This window comes from Hemitrygon akajei, chromosome 26 (genome assembly GCF_048418815.1).
Source record: "Hemitrygon akajei chromosome 26, sHemAka1.3, whole genome shotgun sequence".
Taxonomy (NCBI): Eukaryota; Metazoa; Chordata; class Chondrichthyes; order Myliobatiformes; family Dasyatidae; genus Hemitrygon; species Hemitrygon akajei.
In genome coordinates, this window is record NC_133149.1 from 39,937,676 (window position 1) to 39,953,739 (window position 16,064).

At 40.5% G+C, this 16,064-nt stretch overlaps 1 protein-coding gene and 1 long non-coding RNA gene across 7 annotated transcripts in view; one reads left to right on the top strand and one right to left on the bottom strand.

Moving 5' to 3' along the window:
• Positions 1 to 16,064, bottom strand: part of LOC140716902 (uncharacterized) — a 130,842-nt gene that overhangs the window by 44,814 nt on the left and 69,964 nt on the right. Inside the window, exon 3 of the long non-coding RNA XR_012096381.1 lies at positions 14,281 to 14,336. This is a non-coding gene — a long non-coding RNA (uncharacterized lncRNA). The remainder of the gene's footprint in view (positions 1 to 14,280; positions 14,337 to 16,064) is intronic.
• The window catches only part of ube4a (ubiquitination factor E4A (UFD2 homolog, yeast)), a 72,500-nt gene that overhangs the window by 3,378 nt on the left and 53,058 nt on the right, over positions 1 to 16,064 (top strand). For 3 of the 6 annotated variants that reach the window (XM_073029967.1, XM_073029968.1, XM_073029969.1), the window contains exons 2-5: positions 246 to 396; positions 6,844 to 7,005; positions 8,964 to 9,146; positions 12,320 to 12,432. In XM_073029967.1, coding sequence (XP_072886068.1) covers positions 6,882 to 7,005; positions 8,964 to 9,146; positions 12,320 to 12,432 — 420 coding nt within the window. In that variant the 5' untranslated portion in view covers positions 246 to 396; positions 6,844 to 6,881. The remainder of the gene's footprint in view (positions 1 to 245; positions 397 to 6,843; positions 7,006 to 8,963; positions 9,147 to 12,319; positions 12,433 to 16,064) is intronic. The other 3 variants (XM_073029970.1, XM_073029972.1, XM_073029973.1) reach the window with 1 other exon arrangement.

Sequence of the window (16,064 nt, forward strand, 5' to 3'; positions counted from 1 at the left end):
GGGAGTAAAGGAGGGGACTTGGTACACAGCCCTGAGGGGCTCCTGTATTGAGAGTCAGAGGGTTGGAGGTGAGGGAGCCCACTCTTACAACCTGCTGGCGATCTGACAGGAAGTCCAGGATCCAGCTGCACAAGGCAGGGTTTAGGCCGAGGTCTCTGAGCTTCTTGTCGAGCCTGGATGGAACAGTTGAATGCTACACTGTAGTCCAAGAACAGCATTCTCACATAAGCATCCTTCTTCTCCAGATGTGGAAGGACGGTATGCGGAGCAGTGACTATTGCGTCGTCTGTCGATCGGTTGTGTTGGTAGGCGAATTGTAGGGGGTCCAGTGTGGCTGGTAACATGCTGCAGATGTAATCCTTGATCAGCCTCTCAAAGCATTTGCTTATTATTGAGGTGAGTGTGACAGTGCCAGTTATTCAGGCATGAATAACCTTGGTCTTTTTTGTACAGGGACAATGGTGGATAATTTGAAGCAGGAGGGCTTTCTACACTGGGAGAGGGAGAGATTAAAATATCAGTAAACACACTTGCCAGTTGTGCTGCTCACATCCTGAGTACTCGCCCTGGGATGCCGTCGGGTCCCACAGCCTTGCGACTGTCCAGGAGAATAATTAGAATATAGAATAACGCACTTTTTTAAAATGAGGTGATATCAACTCCACTTATAATTTAGTGGATATAGAGAATAAATGACAATGTCTTTCATGACCTTTGAATGCTTTAAAAACAGAAAAGTTATGATACAGGAAAAGCAGCAGTCAGCTGCCTGATCGTTTGCACAAACAATATGATAATGACCAATCTTTTATTGGTTTTGGTTGAGGAATAAATAACAGGCAGATCAGCAAAGATAATTCTCCTGCCCTTCTTCCCTCTCCTGTCCAGCTGGGAAAGCAAACAGATTGGGAAATCACTGCATTCAATCTGTAGGAGTAACACTTGAGTTTCCCGTTGCTTGCTGCTTTAATTTTACCTGTCCTCAGGCCAAGTGCAAGTTTGAGGGACAACACTTCACCTTCTGTCTGGCCAAGTTGCAGCCCTTGAACTCTGTGTTTGAGTTCCCTAACTTTCTGCAACTGTTCTGACTTACAGTAATGGCCACTTCTGCTGCAAGACATGTAACTGTAATCATGCTTCTGCAACAAAATGCACAGATAGTTTGTGCAATGTATTAAGTATAATTACTAAATCCCATTAATTCATTTGACTTGGCATCACCCTTTCACAGACTTTCTTTTATACTATTCTGCAATTTAAAACTAACTTGGGTGTTCTCTTTCTCATTCTAATGCAGGGTCTCTAACACGAAATGTCAACTGTTTCTCTTTTCATGATGCTTGCTGATTAGTTTCTGGCATTTTCCATTTTTTCTCCTGCTGCAAAGTCCAACCCACCATTCTTTTGCCTTCACAGATACTGCTTGACCTGCTGAGATTTTCCAGCGTTTCATGTTTTTTTTTGCTGTATTGAATTATTGCACTTTGATCTTGGTATCCCTTTAAAAGCAGGTTGCTTCAACTTTTTTTTAAACAACGGTAATGGGATTGAAGGTATGTGCATTTTTGTAGTGCATCTATTCTGAAGTTTTTGGAAAGTAGGGTATGTCATGCCAACCAAATGAATCTGGGTTTAAAAATTGTTTTAAAGCTCAGTGGGTCAAGCAGTATCTGTAGAGGCAAAAGGGATGTGTTGAGACCCTGCATTAGGATTGGGGTTGGAAGGGGCAAGGGTTAGTTGGGGGACAGGGAAATGTCATTTTAATTCCCTTCCCCATTCTCGCATTGACTGTCTATCCTGATCCACAATAAGGCTGAATGCAACTGGATAAACAGCACCTCATATTCCACTTGACTCAATGGTATGAATATTGAGTTCACCATTTGAATGTCCTCTGGTGTTTGGCATTGCTTCCCTGGGGAAAAGAATCTGGCAGTACCATATATATTGTTATTTCTCTCTGCACCTTGTGACACATCTGGTGGCAACCTTGCTGTTTCTTTAGCATTTGTCTGGTTTTTTTTAATGAGCTGCTAGCTTTGTGCTCAACCCAGCACAGATGGAAAGTGTGCAAGGAGCTGGCTGGATTTGAATCTGGGACTGCAGATGTCCCCCATTTTTCAAACGTTCGCTTTCCGACAACTCGCTGTTACAAAAGACCTACATTAGTTACCTGTTTTCGCTAACAGAAGGTGTTTTCACTGTTATGAAAAAAGGCAGTGCGCGATCAAAGGCAGCGCGCGCACACCGAGCAGCCGAGCTCCTCCCCCGGAACTGCATTCTAGCTGGCATTGCTTAAACACGTGCCTGTGAGCATCTGTGCTTTATGTTGATTTATTTTGTGCATCCGTTAGCAAGATGAGTTCTAAGGTATCGGAAAAGCCTAAAAGAGCATGTAAGGGTGTTACACTTAGTGTAAAACTAGACATAATAAGGCGTTTCGATCGTGGTGAACGAAGTAAGGACATAGTGAGTTTGGCTGAGGGTTTGTGGAAGTTGACGAAGATGATGTTGAAGAGATTTTGGCATCCCATGACCAAGAACTGACAGATGAAGAGCTGATGAAGAGGAAAGGATAATAATTGAAGCCGAATGCAGTAGCGAACAGCCCGAAAGTGAAGTTATCCAGGAACTGAACATGAAGCAATTGTGTGAGATTTTCGCTGCGATTGACAACGCTGCAATGATTGCAGAAAAGTATGACTTTAATTTTGAAAGGGTATGTAGGTTTAGGGCATATTTACAGGATGGTTTGAGCGCTTACAAAGAACTGTATGATAGAAAAATGCGCGAGGCTAAGCAGTCAAGCATACTGTCGTTTTTCAAGCCTTCCACATCAGCCACAGCAGATGACGAAACTCGACCTTCGACATTGAGGCAGGCAGACATAGAAGAAGGTGACCTGCCTGCCCTGATGGAAACAGACGACAATGAGATGACACCCCAGTGTCCCACCACCCCAACCTCCGACGACTCAGCCTAACACACCATCATCAGTGTCTCACTCTCTTCCCGATTCCGGTAAGTGAAATTACACTGGGCGTACATTATTTCTACTTTATATAGGCTGTGTATTTTTATGTTATTTGGTAGCTTCATAGCTTAAAGGTTACTGGAAAAAGTGCTTCTGCCGGGAGCACTTGTGGCATGATTTGGTAGGTTATTTTTTGGGTCTGTGAACACTCACAAATTTTTCCCATATAAATAAATGGTAATTGCTTCTTCACTTTATGACACTCTGGCTTACGAGCTGTTTCATAGGAGCGCTCTACCTTCGAAAAGCGGGGGAAACATGTATTTGTTTTGAAGTCCAGTGCTGATGCCGCTGCACCACCGGCCAGCTTACCGTATCTGTAACTGCCATAATTTTAAGAATCTCTGTATGTCTCCCCTTGCCCTCAGATATTCTCGAGAGAATAACCTAAGTTTGTGCAACCTTTTCTTGTAGCTCATATCTACTAATCCAGACAGCATCCTGGTAAACCCCTTCTACAGTCTCCACATCTCTCCTACAATGGGGCAACCAGAACTTCATGCAATAATCACAAGCCTGACTAAAGTTTTATATGACTATAAGCATGACTTCCTTATTCTTACAACCAACACCCCAACCAAAGCACCTTCTTTAACACCCCATCTACTTTCAGGGAACTATGGACCTGTGTATTTCAATGATATTATGGAGTCTTCTTTCATTGAGTCTTTGAATAATTCTCCATGTATTTACACTCATGTAATTCCAAAATATTGAATAATGTGAAAGGGTAGAATTATTTTTATGTAAAACTTATCTATAAAGTTACAGAGTGGCAAGAAGATTGTGAAAATTGGCATGCAAATTTAGCATATCAAGCATAATTCAAAATATTTGAGATTGGTTTTCAAAATAATCCATTAATCTGATCATTGGTCTCTATTCATATCCTGCATTTTGTGCTTGGACTTCTCATTAGATCTCAAGAACCTCATTGGTCTCTATTCATATCCTGCATTTTGTGCTTGGACTTCTCATTAGATCTCAAGAACCTTTGAAAGATGGCCTTCTAGGTTTGTTCACTGAAAGACTACCCTTTCAGTCTCTTTACTACCATAAATTGCTGTTTTCTAATTTCACATTTTACGTTAATTGTTCTTGAATTCATGCTGCAGCAGCACAGTTTCTCATAGTCATACAACATGAAAACAGGCCCTTTGGCCCAACTCATGATTGCAGACTGAGATACCTGTCTATGCCTCTCTATTTTCCTTCATTTGATTCATATCCCTTTATTTCTTTCCTAACCATGCACCTGTCTGAATGCCCTTTAAACACTGTAATTGTGCCTGCCCATACCACCACCACTGGCATCTTCATATAGTTCCATGTAGTATGCTTCTTTCACTGTCAATAGTGGCTTCATGATCCATCTTGCTTCTCAGATCTTCTTTATACGTACCCCCTTCATCTGAAACCTACATCTTCAAGCTTTCTTGTACTCTGGGGTAAAAATCTGACTATCCACCCTACCTATGCGTTTCATAATTTTATAAACCTACAACGTCATGCTTCAACCTCCTACATTGTGAACAAACCCAGCCTATCCAATATCTCCCTGTATCTAAAGCCCTCCATTCAAGGCAACATCCTGGTGAATTTCCTCTGCACTCCTAGCGTTACCACATCATTTCAATACTGTAGTGACCAGAACTTCACACAGTATTCCAAAGTGTAGGCTAAGCAATATATTACGTTCCTGATTGCATCATTACAAATTTAGATACAGAAGTAACATTTGGAATGGATGTGCTTCAGTTATTGACACATTTTCTCCAAGGTCAACTGGAAGTTATTTTTGTAATCAATAGTTTTTCATGTGGAACTCTAGACATTGCCTTAATATGAAATTCTTCACATCAGTGTCTATGAGAAGTGTCCAGAAGTCCAGCTTAACCTTTTACAGACTAGAGTTTTTTTTTTAAGGAATCTTCCTGCTACTTAGTTTAAATTAAAAATTTTCTTAAAACACAATTCTTTGTGGTACTGAGACATACTGATCATTCAGGTCTTTGGTTTGTCCTTTGGCAGCTGATCTTGTCCAGGACAGCAGTTTGAACATTTAAAATTGATTTCAGAGCTGTGGTTTGCTGAAAGAAAATCAGTCTGTGTTCTTCTCCACATTACAGGGTGGCATACTAATATTTCTCAACAGGGAGCTAAAGATGCCCTTGTTACTATAGTGTGTTTTCGTATTTTTTTCATAGATGGGGAGGAGATGGTGGATGAAAGAAAAAACCTTCTCAAAACTGGCACAATTTGTATTACTGTAAATTTGTGTATAAGCTGAGAAATTGGTCCTACATTTTGGTCCTAAAATTAGGGGGTTGGCTTATATAGAGGGTGTCAACTTTGGAAAAACGAATACGCAGAAGACAGATCGTATTTATTGGCTGTTTTTGAGTCAAAGTCGTTCCACTGTCGCCGCATGAATTCTTTGAATGGTTTGTTTAAACTCACGTCTAGTGGCTGGAGCACGGACATCAAACCACCGGGGATGACTGCAATGTCCGTATTTTCAGCTTTCAATGCTGCTTTTGTCTCACCTGACAAGTGCGCTTTGAACATCTCCCAGACAAGTAGCGACTTTTCCTTCCTGAAACCTTCGGGACGTCCATGCTCTTTAACCCACTTCAAGCAACCCGCTTCGTTCATCCAGCAGCGTTCTTGAACATAAACAACACTCCACGGGAATTTTCTGAGCAGTCATTGTTTTTTGTCTCAACACAAGATCACATCTATTCATAAATCGGGTGCACCAACTTCGTGTAGCTTTGAAATTTTTGCTGACCTCACGGTGTTTTTCGGCCCATTTCAACACTTGAAGTGGAATCATTTCTCTGGTAACAATGTATCCAGGCGATCACTGGTGATTCACCCACTCTAAAACTTTTTCTTCCAGTTCTGGCCACTGGCATGTTTTCCCGCGGTTTGCACATTCCGTCTTTGGCATTTCCCTCAGCATGTCCTCTGCCTTTCTCCACTCCCTCACTTATTTCTTGTTTACACTAAACTTTTTAGCAGCTGCAGAATTATTCGTTCCTTTAGCAAAATCAACAACCTTCAGCTTGAAGCCAGCATCATATCGCATTCATTTTAATCTTTTGTACATGGTGGTCGCAATCCCGCCACTTCGTGTTATGTCTTAACGAGATTACGATGGGCGCTAAATGGTTTCACGGGGTGATATTTCAGAGGATTCTTTACCATTGGGAACCTAATCCAAAATTTCCCTCCCTGATTTGTTTATTAAGAACTCGCTTATAACATTCTACAATGTGTAGACCTATTTTCTTAGGAGGTACTGGTTCACAAAATTTCCAGGTTCTGGATCCAGCAAAGCTGAGTACCAACATGTGAGATCTTGTGATCTGTTCTGGTTAAATCAAAAACTCTACAAAAGGGGTCAGCTTATACAAAGGTAACATGAAAAAGTCACTTTTTTAACCTTGAAAATGGGGAGTTGGCCTATACTCCAGGTCGGCTTATACACTGGAATTTATGGTAAGCTGACTATTGAGTGTGAAGTGCAAACTTTGGGCCACAGTTCTTATTTTGGTTCTCTACAATCTGTAGGTAAGGTAGTTCAGATTAGCCAAAAGCAGGTTATTTTACTGAAAGCTTGTTTACTTAATTTAGAAGCAAGTATGATTATCATCAGATTATTGCACAGAACAGCTTAGTGCAGTTTTGTGCTTTTTTTTGTGTTGGTGTCTCTGCATATTGTGACATGCCCAAATAGTTTTCTGTGTCAGCATTACTGACAATGGTGACTAATTTATGTGTGCTTTACATTATATTCCTCACAGCCTGTTCTGAAGCTGGATGGATTGGGCTTTGAAGAGAAATGACTGACCAGGAGAATAACAATAACATATCTAGCAACCCCTTTGCAGCTCTCTTCAGTTCTGTGGCTGATGCCAAGCAATTTGCCTCTGTCCAAAAGCAGCATATCCCTGAAGTCCCACCAGGTAAGTATATTAGAGATCATTTGAGACTGTTTCCCAATTAATTACCAGCAGGGCTTGCAAAACTTGTGTAGTTCACCTGTCTGTAACCCTTCATTTTCCATCTTGGGGTATATTAAAATATGAATTTAACAACAGCTTTAGAAAATACAGGAAGCGAGAAGGTGAAATGAGCAGATATATGCGTACTGTGACAATTTTTCATGTGAATGCATGGTTTGGGTGAGGCTCAAAGATTTCAAATATCTTGTGTTGATTCTCAGTTTTTTTTTATTTGTTACAGTACAGAGATCTGGGCATCTGTGATGTATCAGGATGTATTGCTATTTCTCGATGTATCAGTCAGTTAGTGCAAGAGTCAGATGCAGACCAACCATATCAATCTGGCTGCTTTCAGATTTAGTTTTACGGATTTCACACCACAGACTATTGTGTACTTGTAGTATAGTTCATTACAATTCGTCAGAAGTGACGTGGTCAGATGGGAGAGTCAGAATCAAATTTAATATCACTTGCATGAGGTAGTGTTCATGGGTTCAATGTCCATTTAGGAATCGGATGGCAGAGGGGAAGAAGCTGTTCCTGAATTGCTGAGTGTGTACCTTCAGGCTTCTGTACCTCCTACCTGATGGTAACAGTGTGAAAAAAGCATGTCCTGAGTTCTCAACATATAAATTTTGTAACTGCATTCTTTATACTTGAAAGCACTTTTAGCAGCAGAAAAGATTAACATCAGTGTTGGCTTTTCTATTGTAAAATAGGTAATGCCACTCTCTCATCTTCACATTAAACGATTGCCATTTTTAATTTAAATTGCTTTTCAAGTTAGCAAATTCTGGTTCACATATCCTACTACTGTATTATTCAACATCATTACTCATTGTTTGAGAGTCCAAAGAGTTAATATAATGTTATGTATTTCATGGTATACTGAAGTAACTTTTGGGTTAACAGCATAATAAATCAGTAATGGTTCATTTCTCACCTTGAGCCTGGGGTGTGATATTTTATCTCAAGTAATTGGAGCCGTGTTTCTGATTGTTTAATATTTCTAGTTAAGTAGTAGGTAAGATAAATTAATTTAATAAACTTGAAAGTTTACATGGTGATGTTTTCACTACTGTCAGTCATGCAAGTCCTGGGTGGAGACTCAGCAATGCCATTGCACTCAGATGTAGAAGGATCTGCTATTGCTGTAACAATTTTGTTTTACCAGTCAGGGTTGTTGGCCCTGAGGTGAAGTCCCCAAATCTGGAGGACCGGTGGATCACTCTTCATCTGGCCTCTGCACTTTGACCTGTTTGGCATGAGTAACCCGACAAAGAGCTAAAACATAAAGCCCTGAATCCAGCCAGTGTTGAGGCATGCAAGCCTCCAAACCCAATGACTAGGTTATGGTGCTCTTGGAGGAATTAAATTGTTAATAATGTGGATTTTCCATTGAATGTGTTGTATTTATGAAAAAAAATCCCTATTAGAAGCAAAAAAAAAGTTGAGGAAATTGAAGGATAAATTTAGCCTTAGTTATTTGGAGCTTGGCCTTGCCCTTGTTTTTATACACTAGTGGATGCTGGTGTGGTGAAAGGGAAGCAAAAGATTATGGATATTTGCCTACCACTGTACACAGCACAAAGGTAGAAGCTGAACTTGTGTGCTTCATAATTCACAGAATACAGGGTTAGGTAAGTAAAATTTTGGTGTTAATAACCAAGGAATTTCAAGGTAGTAAATGGTAATGTAAAAGTTCTATAGATCTGCAACTACAGGATACACGAGGAAGTGCATTGAGTGGGGTAAGGATGCATCTAATTTTGACTCTGTGCTCACTGGATATGAAAACTTCTAGAGTTTATATCAAATGAAATCAGCTAACTCAGTATGTCCGTTGAAACTTGGACATTTGTCTGTCAGTAAAATCCAATCCTTTTGTGAATGCACAAATGGTGTGTGATTTATTTCAGCCCATCCAGGATCAACAGAAGAAGCTTTTGACAGTGAAGATTCTGACGTCAGTAGTATTGAGAGCATTGACAATGATTCGATTGCAGATTCGAATCGTGCATTTCGTTCCCAAAAGGAGATATGTGAACAACTCAACATCAACCACATGCTTCAGCGCATCTTTCTTATTACACTTGACAACAGTAAGTTTCAAGTGTGCTTTGCTTATGTGCATTTTGTACTCCTGCTGAGGAATGTTAGTATTGACGATGGGAACAATTTAAATTTATGCAGAATCAGAATCGGGTTTATTTATCACCGGCATGTGTTGTGAAATTTGTTAATTTAGCAGCAGCAGTTCAATGCAATACATTATCTAGAAGAAAAAAACAAAATATAATAATAATAAATAAGTAAATCAATTACAGTATAAAATCATGCAGAAAAAAGAAATAATATATATTTTAAAAAGTGGGGTATTGTCCAAGGGTTTAATGTCCATTTAGGAATCGGATGGCAGAGGGGAAGAAGCTGTTCCTGAATTGCCGAGTGTGTGCCGTCAGGCTTCTGTACCTCTTACCTGATGGTAACAGTGAGAAAAGGGCATGTCCTGGGTTCTGGAGGTCCTTTATAATGGATGCTGCCTTTCTGAGACACCACTCCTTGAAGATGTCCTGGGTACTTTGTAGGCTAGTACCCAAGATGGAACTGACTGGTTTTACAACCATCTGCAGCTTCTTTTGGTCCTGTGCAGTAGCCCCCTCATACCAGACAGTGATGCAGCCTGTCAGAATGTTCTCCACGGTATATCTGTAGAAGTTTTTGAGTATATTTGTTGACATACCAAATCTCTTCAAACTCTGAATGAAGTATAGTCACTATCTTGCTTTCTTTATAACTACATTGATATGTTAGGACCAGGTTAGTTCCTCAGAGATCTTGACACCCAGGAACTTGAAACTGCTTACTCTCTCCTCTTCTGATCCCTCTGAGGATTGGTATGTGTTCCTTCATCTTACCTTTCCTGAAGTCCACAATCAGCTCTTTCGTCTTACTGACATTGAGTGCCAGGTTGTTGCTGCGACACCTTTCCACTAGTTGGCATATCTCGCTCCTTTACGCCCTCTTGTCACCATCTGAGATTCTACCAACTATGGTTGTATCATCAGCAAATTTATAGATGGTATTTGAGCTATGCCTAGCCACAGAGTCATGGGAATAAAGAGAGTAGAGCAGTGGGTTAAGCATACACCCCTGAGGTGTACCAGTATTGATTGTCAGCAAGGAGGAGATGTTATCACCAATCCACCCATATTATGGTGTGGTTAGGAAGTAGAAGATCCAATCGCAGAGGGAGGTATAGAGGCCGAGGATCTGCAACTTCCCAACAGGATTGTGGGAATGATGGTATTAAATGCTGAGCTATAGTCGATGAACAGCATCCTGACATAAGCGTTTGTGTTGTCCAGGTGGTCTAAAGCCGTTTGAAGAGCCTTTGAGATTGCACCTGCACCCTTACCAGGATGACATTAGATAAAATATGTTGTACATAAAATACAAAGCAGTATTCCTCTTCTGTCCCAGCAATGTTCTTGAATCCCAGTCCTTGGAAAATCATTCAAGACTGCACCAGAGTTATTTACTATTTCTTGTATCTGCACAAGGCTGCCAGTTTGCTATTGAGCTGGCCCGAGCTAATGCTCTTTAACTGTGGCCCTGTAATTATTAGATCAGTACATTTTAAAAACAGAAGTTTACAACTCTGCAAGTGTAAATAAGTTTATTGCTGAGTGGAAATAATCTAAAGCTTATGGTTCTGATTTTTGAGCTTATGAATTGAAAGTTACTTAAATAAGTCAATCAAATTATCCACTTTGGGAGTAAGAACAGGAAGGCAGATTATTATCTGAACAGTATAGAGTTGGGTAAGGGAGTAATACAAAGAGATCTCGGAGTCCTTGTTCATCAGTCACTGAAGGTGAATGAGCAAGTGCAGCAGGCAGTGAAGAAGGCTAATGGACTGTTGACCTTTATTACAAAGGGAATTGAGTACAAGAGCAAGGAAATCCTCTTGCATTTGTACAGAGCCCTGGTGAGACCACACCTGGAGTATTGTGTACAGTTTTGGTCTCCAGGGTTAAGGAAGGACATCCTGGCTGTAGAGGAAGTGCAGCTTAGATTCACGAGGTTAATTCCTGGGATGTCTGGACTGTCTTACGCAGAGAGGTTAGGGAGACTGGGCTTGTACACGCTGGAATTAAGGAGATTGAGAGGGGATCTGATTGAAACATATAAGATTATTAAGGGATTGGACAAGATAGAGGCAGGAAATATGTTCCAGATGCTGGGAGAGTCCAGTACCAGAGGGCATGGTTTGAGAATAAGGGGGTAGGTCATTTAGGACAGAGTTAAGGAAAAACTTCTTCTCCCAGAGAGTTGTGGGGGTCTGGAATGCACTGCCTCGGAAGGTAGTGGAGGCCAATTCTCTGGATGCTTTCAAGAAGGCGCTAGATAGGTATCTTATGGATAGGGGAATCAAGGGATATGGGGACAAGGCAGGAACCGGGTATTGATAGGAATTGATCAGCCATGATCTCAAAATGGCGGTGCAGGCTCGAAGGGCCGAATGGTCTACTTCTGCACCTATTGTCTATAAATGTAATCTTAATCTTTCATAATTTTCAGTAGTGAAATAGTTGTTGCTACCAATGCCTAGTTCAATGTTAATTCCTCAGTTTATCTCTAATACCTAGTTTACTCACAAGAAAAAAATCTCTGTACTATAGAAGACTATACAAGTTAACCCACAACAAAAGCAGAAACTGTTTGAAATACTTAACAGATAAGACATCTGTGGAGAGAGAAATATAGTAGCTTATTATTGGTCATGCACTTGTCAAGAAAACATTTTGCCAAGCATTGTGTAATATCAGATTTGAAACAAATATTGTGACATAATTTAGTAAATATAGCATGCTTGGTTGAAGGAAGCGCCATGGAACATAAGCTCTGTTACTATGTCCTGTACAACATGTCTTGGTCTGTTATAGGCTACTTGATAAAGACTGATTTCTACTTTGTCTTCCACCCCTGCATACACCCCCCCAATATTTTTGCCTCTCAGCACACACAAAATGCTGGAGGAACTCAGCAGGCTAGACAGCACCTGTGGACAGTCAGCGTTTTAGGCCGAAACCCTCATCGGTCTGTGTGTGTGTTGCTTGAATTTCCAGCATCTGCAGATTTTCTCTTGTTTTTGCCCCTCACTCTTTTTCCTACCATCTCGTATTCTATGTTCTACTATTCCCTACACGAAGGCTGTTTATTAACTCAACTTCTGACAAGTGTCATTAAAGTTATTTTGATATATTTATAGGTGGTCCGATTTTGAAGGGAGGGAATGGAATTCCACCACGCTGTGTGTTTTTGGAGGATATGGCAATGGATCTGGATGGACAGGACTGGCTTGATATGAACAATGTTGAACAGGTATGTATAGTTTTAGTTGTTCTTTTAGAGGAAAACTGGAGAGAGCAGTGATAATTTACAAGGCTGCTGCCAGGACCTAAGGGCCTGAGTTATAGGGAGAGGTTGGGCAGACTAGGACGATATTCCTTGGAACATAGGAGATTGAAGGGTCACCTTAGAGGTGTATAAAATCATGATAGCTGTTGATAGGATGAACACGCATAGGCATTTTTACCAGAGATGGGGACCGAAATAATTGGAGGGCATAAGCTCAAGGTGAGAGGTGAAAAGTTTTAAAGGGATTTGAGAGGCAACTTCATCCAGAAGGTGGTGTATATATGGAATGAGCTGCCAGAGAAAGTTGTTGAGGCAGTACAATAGAAACATTCAAAAGGTATTTGGATAAGTACAGAGATAGAAGTTTAGAGGAATATGGGCCAAACTTGAACAAATGGGATTGCCTTGGTGTGGGCATCATGGTTGGCATGGGCAAGTTGGGCCTAAGGGCCTGTTCCCTTGCTGTATTACTCTATGAAATGCTTCACTTTGCAATATGGGTTTTAACAGCATTTTTATTGATAATGGAAAACTAAAGTTGGCGCAGATCTGTTTTAATAATTGTCGACTCATGGTTATTTAACTGATCTGAATGGTATTAGGATAATTGCTAACTGCTTGGAGAATCTGACTAAAAGCTAGAAATGAATAAGATTGAAAGATTCCTGTAATTAATTGTATCTGTGCTGTGTGAAATCCCATGTAACTTGCAGTGAAATTCACCAGTAGATGATAGGGAAATGTAATGCATTAAATATGGGAATAAACCAAAGGAGCTTTAATTCATGTTTGATATTACATGAGTTAATCTTACCCAGTTGCTTGGCTATTGAATTTTTTAAAAAGCAATTGCGTAATATCTTACACAATTCTTTTATCCATCTGGTTTTCCTTCCCAACTACCAATTAACTCTTTACTGTGACTCTCATACTCATATCTTCCACTTACCACCACTCCCCTTCTGTCAACAAGAAGAATCCATTTATTGCACTGAGAATTCTTGGTTATTTTTTTAAAAGCTTGCTGAAACTTTATATGGCCAGCTGATGGCGCAGTGACATCAGTGCCAGACTCTGGAGTGAAGGTTCCCGAGTGTGAATCCAGTTCGGGCCGTTCCCGGGCATGCTGTGCCGGGTTGAGTGTCAAGCTCGCAACTTGGCCTCGTAAAAAAAGAACACTGTGCTGTGAGAAGAACATGGGGGACCACTCACAGAATCTTTCCTCCAAGACAACCACTTGAAAAAAAAATGGTCGTCGAGGCTCTGGCAGAGTATGGCACACAAAAAAAAACTATATTCTAGAACCAACACATCTGCAAATCCTAGCTACAGTTTTGTTACATTCAAAAACAAATTCTTGCATTTATATTCTCTGATGATTGTTTATTTTAAACAATGTCTGCCACTCAAATTGCATCTGACAGATATGTTCTGTAACTGTACCCAGTGCAGGATGGCAACCCCTCCTCATAACTTAGCCATTGCACTCAGAATATCTCTCGGACTCTAATTATTAGCACTACATCTATTCAACAATACAAAGTTCAAAGCTAAGCACTGGATGTTCATTTTGGCTTCAAAATCAAATGCTGAAATGGAAAGGAAGGCAGGACAAATCCAAATGTGGTGCACCCACATGACCATTTCCAGTCTCTTGGATTCCTGTCACCCAGTCTTTGAGAGAAGTAAAACCCCTAGGAGTAGTCAGGAAATCGCTGGAGAAATTCTGCTCCAACCCTGGTGGCAGCTCAGCACAGCTTGACGTGACTAACCCCTTGTGTTCATCTAAAGGACCACTTCACTGACACTTACCAAGTTTTCTTTTGCATAGTGGACAGAAACCTTCCATGTCACAGTACACTTTGATTCTAAAGGATAATGATCAAGGGAAAAGTAACATTAGCTTTTGTACATGTATGCTATTGCAGTCAAATGAATTAAATTCCCATGTTTTATATACCTCCACTATATACCACTGAGCTTGTGTTTCTTCAAACGGCCTTGACTCTGAGCAACTCTGCGACAAAGCTTTTAAGGCAGTGTATCATTGTGGCCTTCTCCATGTTTTGAACTCTCTTATTACAGCTTGCAATCTAAAATGGACCCAGTAAACCAGGTAGATTTGTCAATATCCAGCATTTTTTTTCTTTCTTTCTTTCTTTTTTCAAATTTTTATTGCTTTTTTTTAAAAAAAAAAGTGTGTATACAAACAGGAGGAGAATATCTCTGGTATATATATCAATAGCAGTACATACTGAAGGTAAACAATATCAGAATCACACATAGTGTTGATCTACAGCGTATGAATTTGATATAGAATGTATAATTCTCTTATCAATTTATGAAGACAAGAAGGACTATTAGAAACTTTTATATGAAAGAAATGAGAAAAAAACACTATTGTAAACAGAGAGAGAAAAAGGGACTGGGCAGTCCATCCTGAGAAAAAAACCAGAAGAATAGACAATAGGTGCAGGAGTAGGCCATTTGACCCTTCAAGCCAGCTCCGCCATTCAATCTGATCATGGCTGATCATCCACAATCAGTATCCCATTCCTGTCTTCTCCCCATATCCATTGACTCTGCTATCTTTAAGAGCTCTATCTAACTCTTTATTGAAAGTATCCAGAGAATTGACCTCCACTGCCTTCTGAGGCAGAACATTCCACAGATCCACAACTCTCTGGGTGAAAAAGTTTTTCCTCAACTCTGTTCTAAATAGCCTACCCCTTATTCTTAAACTGTGGCCTCTGGTTCTGGACTCCCCCAACATCGGGAACATGTTTCCTGCCTCTAGTGTGTCCAATCCCTTAATAATCTTATATGTTTCAATCAGATCCCCTCTCATCCTTCTAAATTCCAGTGTATACAAGCCCAGTCGCTCCAATCTTTCAACATATGACAGTCCCGCCATCCTGGGAATTAACCTTGTGAACCTACGCTGCACTCCCTCAATAGCAAGAATGTCCTTCCTCAAATTTGGAGACCAGAACTGAACATAATACTCCCAAGTGTGGTCTCACCAGGGCCCTGTACAACTGCAGAAGGACCTCTTTGCTCCTATACTCAACTCCCCTTGTTATGAAGGCCAACATGCTATTAGCTTTCTTCACTGCCTGCTGTACCTGCATGATTACTTGTAGTAACTAATGAACAAGGACACCTAGATCTTGTTGTCCTTCCCCTTTTCCTAACTTGACACCATTCAGATAGTAATCTGCCTTCCTGTTCTTGCCACCAAAGTGGATAACCTCACATTTATCCACATTAAACTGCATCTGCCCACTCACCCAACCTGTCCAAGTCACCCTGCATTCTCCTAACATCCTCTTCATATTTCACACTGCCACCCAGCTTTGTGTCATCTGCAAATTTGCTAATGTTACTTTTAATCCCTTCATCTAAATCATTAATGTATATTGTAAATAGCTGCAGTCCCAGCACGGAGCCTTGCGGTACCCCGCTAGTCACTGCCTGTCATTCTGAAAGGACCCATTAATCCCTACTGTTTCCTGTCTTGCCAACCAATTTTCTATCCATGTTAGTACCCTACCCTTAATACCATGTGCTCTAATTTTGCCCACTAATCTCCTATG